The sequence below is a fragment of the Balaenoptera physalus genome (assembly GCF_965194825.1).
Source record: "Balaenoptera physalus genome assembly, chromosome: 13".
Classification (NCBI taxonomy): Eukaryota; Metazoa; Chordata; class Mammalia; order Artiodactyla; family Balaenopteridae; genus Balaenoptera; species Balaenoptera physalus.
In genome coordinates this window covers 37,376,648-37,400,663 of record NC_138892.1, presented here as the reverse complement: position 1 = coordinate 37,400,663, position 24,016 = coordinate 37,376,648, and the positions used below count along the sequence as shown (strand labels likewise).

Genomic DNA, 24,016 nt, shown 5'->3' with positions numbered 1-24,016 from the left:
CTTGGGTCCTTAGTTAAGTAGCAATTTAATAACCAGAGTTAACCAATACCTCCCATCTCCTCCCCTCCCCACCCTACAGCACACACATACAATACTTAAATATTTTACTGTTAGGATAATATGCTGATTACGTATTTTTGTTTGCCACCTGCTGGTATTTTTAACTAACCTTGTGTAATGAATACACTGAAAAATGAGATTAAATATCTTGGTATTATCTTTAGGGAGAACTAGCCTAAAAGAGAGAAATTTATGTCTCTGTTATCTACCCTTAATTAACAATAAGCCCTTTCTCTCTGAATTCCTTTTTATTTATAACATTATAATGTCTAAATAAAACCTACCCAAACTATGTAATCATTGAGAAAAGCAAAATAGTTGCACAACACTCCAGAAATTGTGCTTTGAAGAGAATGTTGGTTGAAGCAACAGAATGTTCTATCAGGTTGAAGCAACTTACAGGTACAATTATTTTCTTTAGAAAGGTAACACTTCAGTCCTGTCTATGTCTACATCATATGGGCTAAAATCACATTTTTGGTAAAATAACTTAAGTGAAAAAATTGTATTTGTTCTGAAGATAGTTATACAAATATACTTGATTCACATCTTAATGTCCATTATTTTGAATTTATAACATGATGATGATGATGTAAGAATAGAAGACATTTACTGAATTTTATTGGATGCCAGAGATTGTACTAAGTCATTTACCAGTATTAACTTATTAAAGTCTTGCAATAACCCATTGAGGTGAGATACTATTATTAGCCTCATTATACAGAAGAGGAAACTAAGGAACTGAAGAGTTAAAACAAACAAACGGTATATTGATCAAGATTCTGTGAGTGCATGCCTATGCACCCATTCTGTATGTGTATACATCTAAATTACGCTTTGGATAATTAGGAGAACATTATCCAAATTCTATCCAAAAATAAAATTTTTACATAAAATTCATGTTATAAAATTTAGAACAAAAATTTTGTATTGAATTTAATCTTGTCATATTTGATGCAGTGAACGAACTAAGTAAACTTTTGGTGTTGGAGTAGAAATGCCGACTTAGCAACACTTAATTTTATTTTTTATGACAATGTTTTATAAGTTTCGATGGGTATGGGTGAAGAAGTGAATTTTAAAAATTGACTAGTAAGGTATTAATGTGTCTCAAATCATAAGTTTGTCCTAGTAGGGCAGGCTACGTTGTATTGATCCAACGTTAATTTGAGTAGTCGTTAAGCAAATATTAGTTGTAAAAGAAACCAGAGAAAATTCAAATGAGTAACCAAAAACACTAGAAAATCAACTGAAAGTTATGTCAGTTTTGGTAAAAGATCAGTCATTTTGCCTTTAAAGGCAATAGTTATTTGTTATGAAAATAAAAGACATACAATACTTTCTAGGTAAAATTTCATCATTTTAAAAAGCTCTACATCTTCTAATAAACATTTAAATGTTTTTTAACCCTCCTTTTAATTTCCAAAATTTATTTTTCCTTCTCATTTTTTTTTATTTTCATTTTTTGAGGATTGTTTGATGGTAGGTCTGCATACTTGTGGTGATCTTGCTCCAAATACTCTGCGAATATTTACTTCCAAGTCTGAAATCAAGGGAGTTTGCAGTGTGGGTTGTTGCTACCACCTCTTATCTGAAGAGTTTGAAAACCCACATAAAGGTACAAGTTCTTCATATCCCATAATTTTATTTATTTGAGCATAATGGCTGCTTTGTATCGCTCCTTTTTTTGTTGTTGACATTATTGTCACTTTGAATTAACATTTGAGATAATATCTGATGTTCTTGCAATTTTAGAAATGTTACATCAAATGAAATTTGATGAACTATCACTTGCATTGTATTTTATTATAGATTTTTTAGTCATAGTATGGTCTTAATGAATGCCGAAAACTGCAAATATGTGAAATATTTGTGTGGTGTATTTTTAGAGAACTTCTGTTTAAAAATATTTGTAAGATATACATTTACTAAGGTAGTAAAGCTAAGTTTTTTTGTCATAAATATAGAATGGGCAAGGTTTGTTTTCATTTCCAAAGCCTTCTCAACTTTGTAACAAATATTGATATTTGTCCCCTCAAAAAGTTTCTTACAGTAGTTTGAAGGGTCAAAATACTATGATTTTAAAAAGCTGGAAAACTGTGCAATTGTATTAAAATAATAGTATTCAAACTGTGCTCCCTGGGCTGAGAAGGTGCCTGAGGGGCAAAGTACAGAGTACGTTGACAGGACTGAAAACACCTACAACCCTTCCTCCAGAGCAGCTCCTGAAATTCCTCTCTTTGATCCATTTTATATGTTATTTCTCTTATTAGACACATGGTTTCAAAACCACTGGTTCAGGTTAGATGGTTATTTAGATGGTTATCTATTAATATTAGCAGTTCTCTTTTCTGTTAGTTTAGTGAAGTGTTTATCAACATCCAGTGTCCCTTGGTAAGAATTTTTAGGTCAGGAAGTTGTGTGAATATAGATGGTATTGCTTACTCTTTTTCTCAATTTTAAAACCCAGATGACTGTAAAAATTTGATTATTTGTCATTTAGTCATTTCCAACAGGTAAAAATTATGATGGTATGATTCTACTGAAAATTGCCTGGGTGAAACAGGTCATCCTTAAAACTGGCAAAGGTTTTTGGGGAAAAGAGTCAATTGAATTTGAATTTTTTATGTCAGGGTTCTAAAAAGTATCTTTTAGGAAAAGTACACAGAAGTAAAATTGTCAATATATAGAGATACACAGAGTGAGAGAAAGAAAGCAAATTGGCAAAAAGTTAACAATTAAACAATTTAAACAATTAAACAAAGTTTAATTTAAATGAAGAATATGTGTTTGTCATGCCATTATTTCCAACTTTTCTCTGAGTAAAAAAATTTTCAAGATAAAAATTGGGGGGGAAAGTGAACCTAAAAAATTATTTATTCTAAAGTATATACCCAAATATTTACATTACTTTATAGCTCTTTTTGTGCATCTTTCCTAAAAGAAATGAAAAAAAAAAAAACCTTTAATACAATCACAGTTTTACAGCTTTTAAAATATTAAATGCAAACTGTTTTCCTGGATCAGCAAGCATAAAATTTTAGGTAGGGAAGTTTTTGTTCTTAGTTCAAGAGCTTCCTGTTCTATAGGTACAATGAAATGGGTTTTTTTAATAATTGGCTTAGTTCAGGGTAGGTGTAACCACTTGGTGTGTCTTTCAATTCAGAGATACTGTCTCACAGTGTGAGATCTTTAATTTCAGTTGCCCGCTTCCTTCTTTCACTTTATCATCATGCCCCGCCAAATGCCTTCCCCTTCCAAAGGGCCTCCCTCTCCTCTTTAGGTGACACATCTTAAGACTGCCATCTCTGGTCAGGCTGGACCCTTGCAGCCATTGCTCAGTATCGTCAGGTCTCAGACCTAATGTCTGTACTTTACACCATGAGTGGCATCCTCTCTTTTGGCAGCGCGCTCTGTTCTCTGTCACACACATTTTTCTACATCTGACTCTCCTTCTGGAGTGATCCCCAGAGCTGGTTCTGCTGGTTTGAGATGTTTATTTCTTCACTTACACTTAAATCAAAATACGTAGTGTACATGTGGCTTATGAGTAATTTTATCTATCCTCTGTCTGGTTTTTGTTGAGTATGTAAAGAAATTCAGATTTAAGTGGCTATCGTTATTTTATGACAACCAGGAAGTGTCTCTGGTACATTTTTCATCTGATGTCTGGTTCTTCAGTTCTGTTCTGTAAGGGGGTTGGCAGAAGCTACTTGCCAGGATAGGAAAAAAATGAAGAGAGTGACCAGTTGCTCCTGTGCCTGTCCATTTTATGTCAGTCTTTAGGTACCTTTTTTTTCTTTTATTTTCCCTAGTCAAATAGTTGTTTAATCTTCTTAATTATACTTATTTATAATGTGCTTTAATAAAGTGTAAACAAACGTAAGGGAAGATATATATTTTTAGAGCTAAATAAAAAGATTAGAGAGAGACCTTTGGGTTATGAGACCACTTTAGTTACCTTTTCTAACACACTATTGCATTAAATTGTTTAGAAGTATTTACTGACCAGGTATTCAGACTGAAATGAGAAATATCTCTGAACAAGGCATGTTCGGTAGAGAGGCCTTTGCGCAATCTGAAGGAAGAAGAAAGATTAGTGCATCCACATCTTCAGCCTCTCCCACTTCGTTTCTGCCATGGAAAGATTTGATAGATTTATGAGTAGAGTGTAGACACTAGTTTTTATTCACTTTTGTATCTTCAGAACTAAGCACATTGCCTCAAACATGGTTCATGTTGATCAATGTTTGTACAATGTGTGTTGAATAGATAATCCAGTGGCAGTTGCCTTTGTTCACTGCATCGATAGGATGACTTTGGGCCTAGAACTCAGGCAAGAAAAAGTGTTGGAAAGGTTTGTTAATGACAGTGAGTGGCAGCTGCAAACTCTCATCTTCCCTTCTTACAGGCAGAGTTAATTCATGGAAAGGCCTTCCTGTCAAAAATATCTTAACCATTGAGAATCATTGAGATGATCAGGTAAACAATACTAAGCTTAAGTGGTTAAAGCTAATAGTAATACCTTAATGTTATTTGATTTCCTCATAAATACCTGAAAAGAACAGAGAGTGGGAGCCTTGCTTGTCAGAAAAGCAAAGAATAAGCAGGAAGAAACAGGACTGAGTGATATGATGAATTAGGTGAAGATGTATGCAATGTGAGTACCTTCAAATACTGTGGAAAGAAAGAGTTGGAAAGCCAAGAGATAGGAGAAAAATAAGTGGTAGGAATAACAAAAGCAACCTTGGTTCATGTTGCAGTTTTGCCTAGCTTTGGACTGCCACATTTTCTCATCTCAAAAACCAGATGGCAAAAGTCACTCCCTTCTCTCTTTCCCACACCCCTATTTCCATTTTCCTTGCCTTATCTTGGCTATAGTAAAAGGAGAGAAGATATGAACCCTCTCCTGCAATGTTTATAACAGTGTTTCTCAACTCTGGCTGGCCAGTTGGATCGTATATGACAGTTTCGGTGTCTAGATGCCTGGGACCCACTTCTGACCTTCTAATGTATAATCTCTAAGGCTGGGATTTGAATATAAGTATTTTTAAGAAGCACTATAGGTAATTCTGATGAACAGCATCGTTGAAAACAAGTGTTTGTTATGGTTCCTAAGAAGACAGAATTTTAGAAGATGTTCTGTAGAAATATATTCAAGGTTATTTGTAGTTATTTTAACCTCTCCCATGCAGAGACTTAGGTGGACTCTACTCATGTGCTCGTTTGCATATCCAAACCAAAGGCTGAACCCAGAAGGGTCCAGAAGGGTATATCAGAGTCTAGAGTGCAAAGTAATTAACCGCCCCCCCAAAAGCCCTTGAAGCATAGAACTCAGAGTGAAAACCTGGGGAAACCAAACATAGAGGGCATAAATGCACAATAAAGTTAAGGGTTAGAAACTAGACAAAATCAAGGGGAAAAATGTAGAACAAGAAAAGAATGTCCAAGATAATTATTATGAGCACCATTAGAATTTTGATAGCTTAACTTTACTGATGAGCAGTGATGTCTGTGTGTGTGTGAAGGCAGACAACAGCAAGCAGTTTGTTCTTGTCTATTTAGCAGTGACTGTTCGCAAAGATAGAATATGGATGTGGTCTTACTTTGTATATACAGCATATGCTATATAGTCCTAGTATTCCTTACTAAAATAGAAATCCACCACTGTACAGTTTGATCATTCTATTAAAATAACTAACTTATAGGGCAAGGTGTTCGCATGGACAAGGTTAGAGTATTTCCTGTCATATGTCTAGGACTAGGTTCCATGGAGGTATATTTCTGAATAATCAAGTATGTCATGTGTCTCTCTCTTCATATCTTACACACTTGCCTCTAACCCTCAGTTTGTTTGCACAGCTGTTTTTAAGTTTGGATTGGGGCAGTGTTGCCCTTTGGGATGTACATTTGGGTTATTAATAGTCCAACATAGTACAGTAGAAAAGTCTGGTATGTACACTGCAACTCTTTATGATGATGTGTACTATGTAAACAATATGTGTTTTACATGAATATGTTTACCAAGTATGCAGTGGTAGACCATAGAGGTGGTCTGTCATGAATGTTAATTTTCAAAAATACCTCAAAACTCTCTGAGCAATTATGAATACCAAAGTTCTACCATATGTTTTAAAAACTGCTTTAAATATTTATACATTATAAGCCAGTAGTTCCTAGGAGAACACGAAATACCAGAAACAGTATTATTTATTGCAGTGCTTTATAGAACATATATGTTTTCCCAAGCTTGATTTGTTTCAGTGTTTTGTCTTAATATTGATTATCATTATCATAATTAATTTGAAATATTGATATTATTTCTTCCCCCTGAAGTTGGAGAGAGAACTTCTTTTGGTTGTTTTTCCCATAAAGGTAGAAACATGCTGAGGAAACACTACTGGTTACCTATCCAGACCACATCTCTCTTCTTCCTTGCTAACTGAACTATGATTTTGTTCAAGCATCAGTTATTAGGAAGATTGAGCCCTGCTATAGCCTCAGAAATATGTGACTCTCAATCTAAATTAGTTATGGTAATTCCATTTATTTAGGAAAGGATATGAGACACAGTTCTTATCAATGAGGAGCATATCTACTAGAGAGTTTCCTAGGAAATTTTTTTTTTTCTGTTAAAAGTGAACACAAGACAGAAGCAGCACTTTTTTTCTGCCTCTGGACTTTATCATCTGTATGTGTTTTTTCAGCCTAACGTATCAACCTGCTAGGTATTCTGTCAGAAATTGATGTTAGTGCTATAACTGAGTCATTCAGGCCCGGTCTGAAGAATGAATGGTAATTTTCTTTTCCTGTATGTTTATATGATCATATCTGAGGCCTAGGAGTGTAGCATGAGTAGAGAAAGAGTTGGGATCCTAGAAAGTCAGATCAGGTGGTTTCATAGAGCTTATTGAGTGGCCTTAATAGGAGCTCCTTCTAGAAGCAGCCCTTGTCTGGGCAGAGGCTTGTGCTTGGTCTCTCCCTACCTCTTCCCAGCCCAATGTCAGGGAGTCTGCTAATATCGTAGTGCCTCCAAATACTGCAGATCTGCAGAGTCAAATATAAGTGGTGTAACCCTTGAAAGCCTTGGGCCTACCTTCATGTTTACCCCAGCCTTAATGTTTTACCCGGAAATTAAGGTGATCCTCCCTAGAGCCCTCCATCTCCTTTTGTTTTTTTAACCAAAGGAGGGCTGTAGATCATCTTGTAGCGGCATCTTTCAATCTGGTCCTGCCATTTCTGTATCAAATAGAAATTTGTTAAGGAGATATGATACCTTTCTTACTGTAAGTTGTTTCTCAATTTATGTCACCAGTAGGAATTTTAAGGAAGGAGGCTAGATTCTTACATAGTCATCTTCAATGTCTTTTAGAATTAACAATTGGTTTCACTGCTTTAAATGTAGAGGTACTTCACCTGGAAAGGTATCTGGATGTTGAAGGAAAATACTTTGAGCATATTATTTGAAAATGTAACATACTGTTTAAAAGTAAGTGTATCTTATATTTTGAGATCTTTTGGATATTCAGTATACGCTGTTAAAAACTCCTAAGGTAGTATTAGCTAGTTAGTATCAGCATTACACCATGTACTGTAGCTACAGAAAGGTATGACTAATTTCTTAGTCAAGTAAATAGCAGTGAATTAATCTCATCATTGCAGCAATGCACACAATTGCTGTCTTTTCAGTAAAGATTTAACAGTATTTTCTATCTCATATAATATGTATTTTATTAAACAAATCTGTTTGTTTGCTTTCATCTTTTAATGCTAGAAGTTTGGAGGATGTAGAGGAATAAAGTGTGGTTTCTTTTTTCAAAAGAGCATGTACTTTACTTCCATTTCCAGCCGTATATGATTTTTCTGAGGAACTCTCCTTCTATAGTTCAGCTAGACCCTGCCTAAATTAGAAAATGTATTTTTTTAAGCATTGCTGACTCTACAAAAATAAGGGAAATCTCCATGGATCAAGAAAAATCAAAACCAAAAAATTAAAAGGAGAGAAGGGGAAGAGAGAGGAACAGGAGTTGAAACTATAGCAGGGAACTGTGAGCCATAAGATAGCAGATGGTGTTGTCTTGAGGCAAATGCTGGTCCCATTGGGATCTAGAGGCTAATGTTGGGCCCTCCTACATGTTGGGGGAGCTGGACCTGAAAAGCTCATACTAAGCCATGACCTTGAATGAGACAAGGCAGTCTTCCGTCAGTCCCATGCCGAAGCAAATTCAAATCTTTGTGGGGGAATACTTCCCAAGTTCTGGCCCTTGGAATTTCTACTGATTAAAATCTACCAAATGTAAGCTCAGAACTTAAAAAAAAAAAAAAAGCTAAATCACCAAATCTGTCTGGCTAGGTATCCTGCCTGCCCCTCACCCCATTCAACTAAAAATACTGAATGTAATTAAATTTCATTTCTTAAAAGCATTGAAGTACTGGAAAGATACATAGTATTTATCAGGTCAATATAGAGGAGAAGGTAGGAGCCCACAAAGATGATGGAAATGCTGAAGCTACTAATGGTATTTGTATACCATGGCAAACTTGAGCTTTGGTTTCAAAGCCCTGCAAGGAGTGGGTTACAGATGATAAAACTTGCACTTAGGCAAACACAGAGAGGAGTCCCATAGGACAAACTCTCGTAAGTTGAGACCACAAGGATAAGGACTAAAGTTAGAGCAGCTGTAGTAGAAATAGAGTAGATTGAAACATTTAAGATTATGTAGAGAAGTAGAGATAAAGGAGAAGGATTGTCAAGGACTATTATCAGATTTCTGTTCCAAGCCACTGGGTAGGTGATGGTACAGCTTACATGATGGGAAAAACTAAGGAAGGACCAAGTTTCAGGGCAAAGTTTTGAACATGCTTAATAATTTGAGATTGCTTTATATATGAGTGATCATATTTTGGGAAAGTTTTATAAATACAGACATCTAAATACATGGAAATGCAACTGTTGTAGCATAATCACATAGGATTTATTTTTCTCTTATTTTCCAGAAAATCTGTAAGGTAGTAGCTGACATTGGTTCATATGGTTCAAGGGTGTGAGGGCCAAGGTCTCTGCAGTTTTATTGGCCTTTCACTATGGTTACATAATGGCTGCTGCTGCTCCAGCCATTGTAGTTCAAATGGAAAGAAATATGAAGATGGAAGAACTTTTCCCATGTGAGACAGCATCCTTTAAAGAACTTCCCTGGAAATTCTACCCAACAACTTCCTCTCCTCCATAGGCCATCTCTAGAAGGCTGGGAAATGTAACCTCCTAGATGGGCACACTGCAGCTCCAAATGAAATCAAGATTCTGTGAGTAACGAAGAAGGAGAAACTGGATATTGGTAGGCATTTAGCATTGTCTGCCTCTGTATGTGTGTGTGTGTGTGTGTGTGTGTGTGTGTGTGTGTATATAGACACACATGTGTAATATTAATACATGAATAGGTCCCTGGCAAGGGGAGAGTGATAAGGAGTGTGGGTAATATAACAGTATGTACATGTAACAGAATGTAATCATATCCATTGTCCTCTTCTTTCTTTTAATAATATAACTCCTCTAAGTTTTAGTAGAGCAAACATCACCCAGACACACAGCTAGAGTCCCTATCTCCCATGGGAGAAAATTCAAGCCAGTAGAATGTGAGTCAGATAATGTGTGCAATTTATTTAAAAGGGAACTGCTTGCCCCCCTTTTTTTTTTTTTTCGCTCTTCCTACTGGCTAAGGAATAACAATCACCTTGATACTAAAGTTGGTAGCTAACTCTTTAAGGATGGCAGAGCATCCTGACCCATATGGGTCTCTGGATAACATGCTCTATACTGCCTGCCTCTCTCTGTACTATGACAAGAGAAAAAGATTTCTATCTTATTTAAAGACCTACGTTCTGAGCTCTTTTGTGGTACCCTATCTAGTACAGGTGGATCTAAGGTCTTGTTCTGAATGCCTCTCCTTTGGTGAAACTTTTACCTTGAGACTGTAACTGTTATGCACTATGAATATACAACAAGCCGACAATAATAGCAGCAACAAAGAGTAACAAATTTTATATATATGAATATATACGATTTATAAGTGATTTCTTAGAGGTAAGAAAAAAAGAGACTATGATAAGTGTTAAAAGAGCTATTCCAGCCGGAAGGTAAAAATTATTTCCTGTTAGGAAATCAGGAAGAGCTTTGTGAAGATAGTAACTTTTGAATTGAGCTTTGTGGGGTAGGATTTAGGTAGACAAAAATGTGGAGAGGAGCATTCCAAGTATTAGGAACAAGGTGGGTTAAGGCACGGCAGGGCACTCATTGGAGATGGATGAATATTCTAGGTGATAACCTGATTCATATAAAGTACAGAAGTGTGATATGAGGTGGAAAAGAAAAGCAGGAGTCAGTTCAAAAGGGCCAAAAGTCCATTTTGGAAATGAGAATTTTGAGCAGAACAATAACATGACCAAAAGCAGAAGTTGTTAAGGCCTGTGATTTTTCAATCATGAGATTCACTGGGACCCTAGCAGTGGAACAGTGGGGAAACCTGAAATCGTGGGACCAAGGCTAGGAGAACTAATGCAAGAGAAGCATTCACCCCAAAGGAGGTAGCTAGCTGCTGACACTGGTATTCAAAAGGCAAACTCCAGTCAGATATGAGCTGACATCTGTTATCAAAGGGTCTTACTGGAAAATTGGAGCACACGCAGCAGGTGTTTCTGATCAGATGTAAAACTACACATGATGGTTAATAAATACTATGGCAAGGGCTTTCTCTGGCTCTCCCAGTATATTGACTGACGTTTGGACAGTGAAAATGAAAGAGTTCTACTTAAAAAAAAAAAAAGAGGATTTACTATGAGTGAAGCACTATTTCAAATATAATACTTTACTTATATTAATTACTTTATTCCTCATAATACTCCTGTCAAGTAATACAGTCATTTCTTGGTATCCATAGGGGATTGGTTCCAGGACCCTTGTGGATACCAAAATTCATGGCTGCTCAAGTTCCTTACATAAAATGTCATAGTACTTGTATGTAACCTACTCATATCCTCCTGTGTACTTTAAGTCATCTCTAGATTACTTATACCTAACACGATGCATATGCTATGTATATAGTTGCCTGGTGCACAGCAAATTCAAGTTCTGCCTTTTAGAACTTTCTGGAATTTATTTTCCAAACAGTTTCAATCCACAGTTGGTTGAATTCTGTAGATGCAGAACCCATGGATATGGAAGGCTGACTGTACTGTTATCATCGTGTTCATTTTCAGCTGAGAAAACTAAATCACAGAGAGGTTAAGTAACCTGTGTAAGGTCACACAGTTAATAAGTGAAGGAGTTAGAATTTTAGCCCAGTCATTCTGGCTTAGATTCACACTCTTAAAACTCAAAGCTGGGGTAGAGGGATAGGATGTGGCCTCTGGGGAGATTCTGTTAAATTTTAAACCATCAGGGCTATAACCCAGTGTGTTAGCATTCTGAATGGGTACCAGTTTTATCAGAGGACTAGAATCTAAATGAGAACCTGAGACAAAATTATAGGCAGACTGTGTGGGCATAAATAGGGGTGAGTAGGGGAAGATGCTCTTCAGGGAGTACACAAATGCTGGTTCTTCCAGGGTACAGAATAGAGGCCAAGCATAGAACTGAAGACTAGTTCTAGCCCTCACCTGGGTTTAAGAACAGTGCTCCTTAAATATGGAAAAGCTTGGTTAGTTTGAGTTTAGCAGCTGGGTAGGGACATTGATTTGGCAGAGACTGAGACAGTTTGGGGATCGGTAAATGTGTCCTTGCTAATACTGGGTTAAGACAGTTCCCTAATCCCTGCCTCGCTCTCTTCAGTTTTGTACTCTATAATTTGTTCATAGTCGAGTAAAGTGACCTGATGCTGTTTTCCTTCTCTGGAATATGGTTAGGATGAGGTGTCTCTGAGTGTCCCAGCTCATGCAAAAGTGCTCACCTTTTGTCTGGCGGAGCAGCACTATCCTTAAAGGCCTTTATTTTGTGTTAAGGTTCAGTAAATATAGGTACTCATAAGATAAATGTGGCATCTCCCACTTTTTCTATAAGCTGTCTTTTTATGCAGATATCAGCTATTTTGTTTATTAGGATTAAAATTTTATTAAATGGACATGACTTGAATAATTCTGTCCTATTTTAATTTCTCCTTTCTTTTTTGCTTTTATTGCCTGTACTACATAATTAGCTTCTTTTATTTCTAATCATTTTCTGTCTGTGTGGGCTACATGGGCACTGAGAGAAAGGAGGTTGAGAAAGCTTCAGGATGAATTCTGCCTGTAATGTAGAGGTATGTGACTTCTGAAGAGCCACATCTTGGAAAGCAAGAGAGTGGTTAACCATACCTGTATCAGTTTAAATTCTTTTGCCTACAGATAATAGCAAGTTTACTTAACAGTGGCGTAAGCAATAAAGTCATTATCTCACATTATCAGCAGTCAGGAGGTAGCAGTTCTAGGGTTGGTTCACTGGCTTCCTGACATCAGGGCACTGGGCTCACATCTAGACTTCCCTCTCCGGGCTACAAGGTGACTGCTGCAGTTGTAAGCATCATGTCTTCATGAAAAGTAGGTATGAATTAGAGCCTTTCTTCTCAAGCATCTCTCTCCTTTTGTCAAGGAGGAAAAAAAATCCGTCCAGAAATTTCTTAGCAGAATTGCCTCATGTCTCATTGTCTAGACATAATTCACAGGGTACCTTCTGGCTGCAAAGGAGTTTGACAAAGTGAATATTTGACTTTTTCAGTTTCCGTTGTGGGGCAAGCAGAGTAGACAGGCGTTAAAAATGACTGTTGAATAGCTTCTAAAAGGATCTGCAGAAACATCCTTTTTCTTCTCCCCCCCGGCCCACCCTACCAGCAGCTCCTTCCTTCCTTCTTCCCTGTCTCCTCTCTCTGTGTCCTGATTTTGGGGATTAAGAGGAATAACTCTCTAAAGGAGAGGTGCAGTGATTTCTCCATATATTCTTTTGCTTTGGTACCACCACATTATTCAACCATAGGTGATTTAGTATTTATCTCTCACGATAGACTCTGAGCTCCTCTAAGACAAAAAGCTTACCTTTAAAATTTTTCTTTTAAATGCCTAACACTCACCATAATATGTGATATTATAGTAAGTGCTCAATTAAAGAAATGGCATGAAATGAAATTATAAATTAAGGAAAAAGTGATTCAACACTGTTTAAAACTAAAGAAGGAACAAAAGTATTTGATAAGACATCTTGAGAAAAGATAATTATGTTGAAATAAGTAGTTTGAGAATTAAAGGTATTAGGCTGGCTTTGGCCTTCATAGCAAAGTTAAGAAACAGGTTAGGGAAGTTTTACATTCCAGAGATCACTAGAGCAAAATAATGAAAGCACACTACCCTGATGAGATAGAGGTCTTACTGAACTTTAAATCTCTATAACCTCAGATTATAAATTATAATTCCTCTCTTTGTTATTTCTTGAGAAGAAACAAAAAGATTTCAGATATTCACCTATTAACTACAAAATTTTTTTCTCCCAAGCGTGTTATCTTTAACCACAAAGCATATGATGACCACAAAGTTGTAAACCGTGTTCTTGGAAGAAAATTGTATTTGTTCTCTTGATTATAGTAGTGATTCTGCATTTGTTTTACTCAGACCCACATTAAATATATTTTATATCACTACCTAGTATGTATATGGATAGATAAATAGATAAATAATACTGGTACCGAACTTTTATTAAAAAGTACTTTTTATTCTTTGTAGTTAATATTTGTTCTTTGAAAGGTACTGGGTCTCACAACACACAATGTGTGCTGGTATTCTTTATTCTATTTCTTTCTATTGTGTAAAATATTGATCACAATCCACTAAATTAATTTCATGATCCAGTAGTGGGTCATAGCCAGTGGTGTGACACTGAATGTTTAAATGGTTTGCTCCGTCCCTGAATAAAAGCCCTAATATGTAGCGTTTCCTGATTTCCATGGTATAAATACACCCAGTTTGGCCAGTTTCAAGCTATCTGTTGTCACTGAATGCTGAACTGGGAAGAGATGACACAATCTCTCTCTCTCTGGAGCCAACTTCACTGCACCACTGGCTTTAACCCACAGTTTGAAATAAACATAAATTTAGGTTTGTTATAAGTAAGTGAATTTGTTCATTTAAGCTGCAAATCAGCTTATCTTTAAAGCGTCCCAAACAGTGTCTGGTATATAGCAGATGCTGAATATATATTTGTTAAAAGAATGAGTCGCTTTCTTTTGACAAATATAAAGGAATATTTATGTCTTCCTTAGTTTGTTTCTTTTTCAGTTGTCTAACTTTTCAAATAAAGACTTCAGTTTCTCAACTGAATCTCACAGAGATCTTTCAGATTTGTTAATAACTTCCTGCTATATCACATGTTCATTACTTAAAATTTTTAAAAGAATTTTAGCATAAAATTTGAGAAAATGAAAACAAATTATTATTAAAAACAAATTATAAGTGATTGTATTTCAAAATAATTCTTCGTAGAAAGAATTTTTTAAAATTTTTATTGAAGTATAGTTGATTTACAGTGTTGTGTTAGTTTCTGCTGTACAGCAAAGTGATTCAGTTATACATGTATATATTCTTTTTCATATTCTTTTCCATTATGGTTTATCACGGGATAATGAATATAGTTCCCTGTGCTGCACAGTAAGATCTTGTTGTTTATCCATCATATATATAATAGTTTGCATCTGCTAATCTCAAACTCCAGATCCTTCCCTCCCCCACCCCCCAAAAAGAAAGTTTTAAACACAAGTAATTTATAAATGATTGGTAATATTTCAAATTAATTCTTTTCAATGAACTTTCTTTTAGTCTTTCTATAAATCATTACTGTTTGATCCAGAATCTGGATATTGGGGCATGGAAATTTTTTAGCAAGTCTGACTAATTTAAAATCAGCCTGAAATTAAAATGAAGATTCTCTGAAATTATGAAGACATAAGAACTGATTTAGTAACAAGTTTGGGCATTGAGAATATCAGTGAACATTTTATTCAGCATAGAAATTGCTGGGATGTAGGAGACACTCAGGAAACTGTGTACCCACCAACTGCCCACTTTGCTAGACACCAGGGATACCTAGATAAGACAGTATAAAGAAATTGACAACCCAATGGGAAGACAAATAACAAAAGGGATGCATTTTAACTGGACTTCCCACAATTTTTGTATTCATATTGCTTCTCTCCTGTATGTGTTTAATGTTTTTTAAGAGATTCATATCACCTAATGTCTTTCCCATACTTGTAACATGTAAAGGGTTTTTCCCCAGTGTGGATTTACTTATGTCAATTAAGGGATTAATGCTGGCTAAAGTCTTTCCCACATTTATTGCCTTCATATAGTCTCTCTACAGTGTGAATTGTGATAGACAATAAGGCTTGTATCATTGCTAAAGAGTTTCCCATATTCATTACATTCATAAGAATTTTCTCCAGTACAGATTTTCTGATTTTGAATCAGGGAGGATCTATGACTACAGTATATTATGACAAATTCTGCATTTATGCAGTTTCTCTCTTATATGATCTTTCACATGTATAGTGATTTGTATGGCCTAAAGGCTTTTCCGCACTTATTGTACTACTGGGTTTCTCTCCATTATGTACTCTTTGATGGGCAGTAAGATTTGAGCCTTTGCTAAATGCTTTTCCACATTCATTACATTTATATGGCTTTTCTCCAGTATGAATTCTCTGATGTACAGTAAGGTTTGAACTACAGCTGAAGGTCTTCCCACATTTAATACATTCATAGGGTTTCTCTCCAGTATGAATTCTGTGATGTTGAAACAGGGATGCCCTATGACTGAAGGCTTTCCCACATATACTGCATTCATAAGGTTTCAATCTAGTGTGGTTTCTCAAATGCATATTCAGTGATTCAGGCTGGCTGAAGGATTTCCTGCATTTTTGACATTCTAAGGGTTTTTCTTCGGTATGAATACTCTGATGCTGAATAAGAAATGAGAGGCTGCTAAAGACTTTCAGACATTTGTTGCATTCAAATTGTTTCTCTATACTGTGAATTCTTTGATGTCGAGTAAGCTGTGAGCTACAGCAAAAGGCTTTTCCACATTCGCTACATTCATAAGTTTTCTCTCCAGTGTGAATTTTCTGATGGTGAATGAGAGATGACCTGTGAATGAAGGCCTTCCCACATATTCGACATTCATAGAGTTTTTCTTGAGTATGAATTCTCAGATGTTCAATGAGATGTGAAACACGACTAAAAGCCTTTCCACAGTTCATGCATTCATATGGTTTCTCTCCAGTGTGAGTGCTTTGATGATTAGTAAGTGATGAGACATGGCTAAAGGCCTCCCCACATTCAATACATTTGTAAGGTTTCTCTCCACTGTGGCTTATTTGATGTCGAGTAAGGGATGAGCCATGGCTAAAAGTCTTCCCACATTCATGACATTCATAGGGTTTCTCTCCTGTATGAATTCTCCAATGGCGATTAAGGATTGATTGTTTCCCAAAGGCTTTCCCACATTCACTACGTGTATAGATTTTCTCTCTATTAAAGGTCTGGTGAAGGGTAAGAGATTTGCTTTGGCTGAAGGCTGCCACACTTTCATTAGAATTCAAAAGTTTCTTTCCATCATTGATATTCTCATTTTTTATAACTGAATTTGCCGGTAAGCTCTTCTTAAATATATCACGTTTATGTGACTTCCCTTTAGCAGAAATTCTCTGTGGTTCAGAAAGAATAGACTTTAAAGGCAAGATGCTTCTAAACGTATTGCATTTGTAAACACTTTCCCCGGTGGGACTTTCTCTAAAGGTGAGGGTCACTGGTCTGAAATGTTCTACCTGATTTTCACACTTCCCCTCCAACTTCTCTATATAATCCAAGTCCTTGTTAAAATTTGAAAATTCATGACTTTGTTTTATAGTTTTTTCCATTATTACCATTTGGGGAAAATCTTCATCGTAAATATCTTCCTTCGTTGATAATTCTTTGCTTTTCCATCTTGATTTCCAATCTGGAAACAAACTTTTTGACAGCTTTTTCTCCACCATCCAAGGTTCTTTGCCATATATATTTTCCCTCTTCCTTATTAGAGTTGGATGCACAGAGAGAGTAATATGTAAATGCCCAAGGAAGTCCAAAAATACCCTATAGGAAGGAGATGCTTTAACTGACTAGAGTTTTACTTCTGTCTCTGCAGTGCTATGGCCTTGGATAAATCAGTTTGCCTTTGTGGATCATTTGTAAATTAGTAAAAAGAGAGGTGTTAAATTAGATTATCTTGGAGGTCTCTCTTATGACTCTAATAATATGATTCTGTAACTTGAATGTAGCTTTCCAAAACGTGTCTTTTATTTAAACTGAACTTCACCTATATTTATCACAACATTTAGATTTAGTTCTAGTTTCTTTTCTTCTTAATTATATAGGGTTTGCATAAACAAATACTGTGCTTTCCTGCTTTGATTCTGCATTTGGAGTAGGATAATGGGGAGTTTTTGAAAATCATACTTTTAAATCTATAACATTGTAAGAATGGCCATAAATTTTCCCAAAGTTTTATGTTGAGGTATAATTATCTAACAGTAATTCCTAGTTAAACTCATATTTAAGTTTTCATTTTCTTAACTATCAATATTAACAGTTTATTAACCTGTTCAGAAACTCAGTAACTATCAGGAGCTGTCTTGGCTTGAAGAAGGTATTGCTCTTGTAATCTTAGAGCAGATAAGTAGACTCTACTGTCAACCTTGTAGATTCAGCTGTTTATAAGCTTTAGTTACAACATAACATTACTTCTCACTGTTCAGCTGGGCTTATGTCTCATGAAAATTCTTGCCAGTTAACATGGGTTGAATGCAGAGATTTCTAGATGTACTTGGCAGTCTGTGCACAATCACCTCACACAGACAGCTGTATCTGATCTTCAGTCAGTTGTGCATTTTCTAGAGTATTGGCACTGATTTTACTTTTGCCATAGGGCATCTTCTTGCTGCCTACAAGTAGTTAGACATGGAGTTTTAATACATTTTCCCCTTTCTTTAATTGGCGCTTCGTTATTTTTTGTGACTAATAGAAAGTGGTTTTAGAAGCTCATGCAGATTGTATTTATTCAACAAAAAACAAGTTCTCCCTGTGCTCGTGAATGTAATTAAATCTAAAACAAAATTAATATATCCACTTAAAAGAAGTAATAAATAGAAATAGTATATGCTTCAAATATAAGGTAATATGAAATCAAAGCTGATAGAAATTCTTATCAGAAAGTTTACAGTTAAACTAATATAAAACAGGCTTTTAAAAAAAACTACTTTACATTCTACTAATTTTATATACAAATTTGGATTTGTATACTGTATAGCAAAGGATGTTGAAAAATATTTTGCTATAAATATTGTATTCTCACATTTCTTTTTTCACATGATAAATTATAAGCAAGTTGTCTAAATTTCTTTCATCAGTCTGGCACAATGAGCAAAATTTTCATAGGAATGAAGTTACAATGTGATTCATAATATTAGTGTAAAGATTGTCTCATTGACTTAATGTTTCAGATGGTCCATATGTGTCTCAATGTAAACTCTTTTATCAAGACTGGAGTCTTGAATATAAAGAGTGTATCAAGAGCAGCAGAGGAAACTTGTCATGCACAGTGAGAAGCTGCTATCACAGTGTTTGCCAGACCAGTGCAGTGTTTTCTGTCAGTACCTGAACTTTGCCATTCTTATAGTCATGCATAAAAATACCAAGGCAGTACTATCTAGACTGATTCATTAAGAAACAATATTTGAATGTAGATATGACTCTATTAAAGCAATATATACATTTTAAACTAGGTGTTTTTCTTTTGTGTATATACTGTAATTTGCATATTCCTTTGAGATTACATTTCTAGCTGTGCTTTTAACCAAAGGATAAGTGAAATATTAATACACTGATTATGTAATGGAGCTACAAGTGGAGATGAGAAGCAGAAAAAAGGATGATGTAAAAAGGGCTAAACCTGGTGTTGTCTAGAGAGAAACAAATGAGAAATAATAAATTATTCTTTTACCACTGACTAACCAGCTATCCTCTTTAGAGTATTCTGTGAAACAAGAGACCATGCATGGAATATATATCTCAGTGACTTAAATTGAAGATACTTTCCGGTAAAGGCAGAAGGAGAGGACATAGTAGGGCCTCAGTTCATATTATGGAATTGATTAATTAATTAATGTGAACATATGATTGTTCTGCTGTGATTTTCTTTAAATGTCTTGAATTCTAGGATCTTTCTCTGTACCTCTTTTACAACTTGAATCTTTATTGAGAGCAACACATAACTTTTATATTTTTAAGTTACCAAATTTTTATACCCATATTTATTCTAAGCATTTTAAGAGAATGGATCAATTTTTAGAATTTATCTACTTTTAAATTATCTAGTTATTCCTCTTCTGGTTGTACTAGTTTGAATTTATTCTTTAACTGCAGAGTGTTGATGAAAATTAGTCAATCTAAGAAAGAAATGGAAAATTTTATTCAAGCCAAATTGAAGGTTATAACCCGGGAACAGCATCTCAGAAAGCTCTGCGAACTGCTCTACCCATTAAAAGTCAAAGCACAGTTAGTTTTTTGAGATGTACATTAAATGGCATATTAGGACTTGAGGACACGGGGAGGGAGAAGGGTAAGCTGGGACGAAGTGAGAGAGTGGCATGGATTTATATATACTACCAAATGTAAAATAGATAGCTCGTGGGAAGCAGCCGCCTGGCACAGGGAGATCAGCTCGGTGCTTTGTGACCACCTAGAGGGGTGGGATAGGGAGGGTGGGAGGGAGGGAGACGCAAGAGGGAGGAGATATGGGGATATATGTATATGTATAGCTGATTCACTTTGTTATAAAGCAGAAACTAACACGCCATTGTAAAGCAATTGTACTCCAATAAAGATGTTAAATAAATGGCATATTATTGACAGTTTACACAATCCAGATCTAAGCGTCATCTTGGCCCCTTACAAGATCAAGAAGGTAAGTTATCTTTTAAGGAGTTGTCTTGTTGATGCTAGGAGAATGTTGCTCTTTATGGTTGAGCAGGTATTCCTGCCAATAGGGGAGGTTTGGTCGATGCATGATGCAGATACACAATGCACAGTGCAGGGAGAGAGGAGGCAAAAGGACAGAGAAGACTTTTTTATGTTTAAATTTTTCTTGTCTTGCCATAAAATACAAATTTTATTTCACAAGAGTATAGGTCTGATTTACATAGTTGAATTATATTTATCCTTTTAGTTTTAATATATTCAAGAATATATGGTAAGATATGAATGCTTCAGAAATCTGGGCAGTTCGGTATAATTTCAATGTGCCTGTTATCCTTAGATAATATTTTGAATACCATATACAGTTAACCTTATTTAAAGGCTAAAATGAATATCAAGAAATTTTCATAGAATTGTGCTATAGCCTTTGATGCTTATTTTAAGCTATAACATTCTAAGGTGGAAAATAAGTTTCCAGACTTCTACAACTAAAATTCAAATGTTATCTTTACTTGAGAGTGTGTCAGTCTCTACCTGGCAAGTCTTCAGATACCCTTGAAGAGTATTTGTAAGGAAGCCTAGGGAGTCTTAGTCGATCCTTGAAAAGGATAACAAGGAACAGAGACTGAACTTCAAAACAAAAGGGTTGGTAAATGATGTGTATTTGGACTTAAAAAAAAATTTTTTTTTGTGAGAAACTATAAGGTGCCTATCAACCTAAATTTTATTTTTATTGTTATAAAGCATTATAAAAATGACACAGATGCATGTCACACACACAAAAATAAATTTTAATAAAGTACTTTGTACCGTGAATAAACTAAAAATATTAAGCATTTATTTACCTTTTAACGTAAGTAATACATAGATATATTATCATTAATAAAAAAATTCTGACAGTATACAAACATGTACAATAAAAAGTTAAAGCCCTTTTTTGGCATCACTACCCACAGTGACACCACCTTCTCATATTTCTTTCTGTGCATGTACATATATACAAATACATATATGTATAAATATTTAGGATTTAAGATAAATGTAATGATTCACTAATTCATTTACCTATTCTTCTAACAAATATTTATTGCACGTCTACAATGTGCCAGGTACTTTTCTAGGAGCTAGAAAAATGGAAGGAAAAATGTTCCTGCTGTCATGTCTTATCATTCGATCCTAGTGGGTAGAGACAGCAGAGTAATAAGTAGATAGATAGATAGATAGATAGATAGATAGATAGATAGATAGATCGATATCTATCTCCCTCTCTCTCTATATATATATCCTAATGTATCCTAATGTACCCCCCCCCCCCCCGCCTTTCCCCTGTGGTAACCATACATTTGTTTTCTATGCTGTGAGTCTGTTTCTGTTTTGTAAATAAGTTCATTTGTATCATTTTTTTTTTAGATTCCACATATAAGTGATATCATATTATACTTGTCTTTCTCTGATTTACTTCACTTAGTATGATAATCTCTAGGTCCATCCATTTTGCTGCAAATGGCATTTTTTCATTCTTTTTTATGACTCAGTAATATTCCATTCTATATATGTACCACATCCTCTTTATCCATTCATCTGTCAGTGGATACTTAGGTTGCTTTTATGTCTTGGCTATTGTAAATGGTGCTGCTGTGAACATTGGGGTGCGTGTATCTTTTTGAATTAGAGTTTTCTCAAAATACATGCCCAAGGGTGGGATTGCTGGATCATATGGCAACTCTCTTTTTAGCTTTTTAAGGAACCTCCATACTGTTTTCCATAGTGGCTGCACCAATTTACATTGTCCCCAGCAGTATAGGAGGGTTCCCTTTTCTCCATACCCTCCCACCATTTATTATTTGTAGAATTTTTGATGATGGCCATTCTTACTGGTGTGAGGTGATACCTCATTGTAATTTTGATTTGCATTTCTCTAATAATGAGATGTTGGGCATTTTTTCATGTGCCTATTGGCCATCTGTATGTCTTCTTTGAAGAAATGTCTATTTAGGTCTTCTGCCCATTTCTTGATTGGGTTGTTTGTTTTTTTGATATTGAGTTGCGTGAGCTGTTTATATATTTTGGAAATTAATCTGTTGTCGGTTGCATTGTTTGCAAATATTTTCTCCCATTCCGTAGGTTGTCTTTTCATTTTGTTTATGGTTTCCTTTGCTGTGCAAAAGTTTATAAGTTTGATTAGGTCCCATTTGTTTATTCTTGCTTTTATTTCTTTTGCCTTGGGAGACTGACCTGAGAAAACATTGGTACAATTTATGTCAGAGAATGTTTTGCCTATGTTCTCTTCTTGGAGTTTTATGATGTCATGTCTTATATTTAAGTCTTTAAGCCATTTTGAGTTTATTTTTGTGTATGGTGTGAGGGAGTGTTCTAACTTCATTGATTTACATGTGGCTGTCCAGCTTTCCCAACACCACTTAATGAAGAGACTGTCTTTTCTCCATTTACATTCTTGCCTCCTTTGTTGAAGATTAATTGACTGTAGCTGTGTGGGTTTATTTCTGGGCTCTCTATTCTGTTCCATTGATCCTATGTCTGTTTTTGTGCCAATTACACACTGTTTTGATTACTGTAGCTTTGTGGTATTGTCTGAAGTCTGGGAGGGTTATACCTTCAGCTTTGTTCTTTTTCCTCAGGATTGCTTTGGCAATTCTGAGTCTTTTGTGGTTCCATATAAATTTTAGGATTATTTGTTCTAGTTCTGTGAAAAATGTCATGGATAATTTGGTAAGGATCACATTAAATCTGTAGATTACTTTGGGTAGTGTGGCCATTTTAACAATATTAATTCTTCCAGTCCAAGAACATGGGATATCTTTTTATTTCTTTGAATCATCTTCAGTTACCTTTATCAGTGTTTTACAGTTCTCAGCATGTAAGTCTTTCACCTCCTTGGTCAGGTTTATTCCTACCTTTTTTTTTTGACACAATTTTAAAAGGGATTTTTTTTTTTACTTTCTCTTTCTGATATTTCATTGTTAGAGTAAGGAAATTCAACAGATTTCTGTACGTTAATCTTGTAACCTGATACCTTGCTGAATTCGTTTATCTGTTCTAATAGTTTTTATGTGGAGTCTTTAGGGTTTTCTATATAGACTATTATATCATCTGCATATAATGACAATTTTACCTCTTTCCTGCCAGTTTGGATACCTTTTATTTCTTTTCTTGTCTGATTGCTATGGCTAGGACTTCCAATACTATGTTGAATAGAAATGGTAAGAGTGGGCATCCTTGTCTTGTTCCAGATTTTAGCAGGAAGACTTTCAGCTTTTCCCTGTTGAGTATTATGTTGGTGTGCGTTTGTCATAATAGCTTTTATTATATTGAGATATGTTTTCTCTATACCCACTTTGGTGAGAGTTTTATTGTGAATGGATGCTGAATTTTATCAAATGCTTTTTCTGCATCTATTGAAATGATCATGTGTTTTTTTTCTTTTCTTTTGTTGATGTGGTGTATCACATTGATTGATCTGTGTATGTTGAACCATTCTTGTGACCCTAGGATGAATCCAACTTGATCATGGTATATAATCCTTTTTATGTGTTGTTGCATTCAGTTTGCTAATTGAGGATTTTCGCATCTGTGTTCATCAAAGATACTGGCCTGTAATTTTCTTTTTTGGTAGTATCTTTGTCTGGTTTTGGTATTAGGATAATGGTGCCTTCATAGAATGACTTTGAGAGTGTTCCCTCCTCTGCAGTCTTTTGGAAGAGTTTGGAAAGAATTGGTATAAGTTCTTCTTTGTATGTTTTGTAGAATTCCTCAATGAAACCATCTGGTCCTGGACTTTTGTTTGCAAAGTTTTTTCTTTATTACAGATTCTATTTCAAGTCTAGTGATAATTGTTCAAATTATCTGTTTCTTCTTGATTCAGTTTTCATGGGCCGTATATTTCTAGAAACTTGTCCACTACTTCTAGGTTGTC

The 24,016-nt window shown here is 35.3% G+C and overlaps 1 protein-coding gene across 10 annotated transcripts in view; it reads left to right on the top strand.

Annotated features, from left to right (window-relative positions):
- Nucleotides 1-24,016, top strand: part of METTL25 (methyltransferase like 25) — a gene marked incomplete at its 5' end in the record, with an annotated part of 171,468 nt that overhangs the window by 29,237 nt on the left and 118,215 nt on the right. For all 10 annotated transcript variants that reach the window (XM_082418980.1, XM_082418979.1, XM_082418982.1 and 7 more), the window contains one exon: nucleotides 1,531-1,678. In XM_082418980.1, the coding sequence (XP_082275106.1) occupies nucleotides 1,531-1,678 (148 nt within the window). The remainder of the gene's footprint in view (nucleotides 1-1,530; nucleotides 1,679-24,016) is intronic.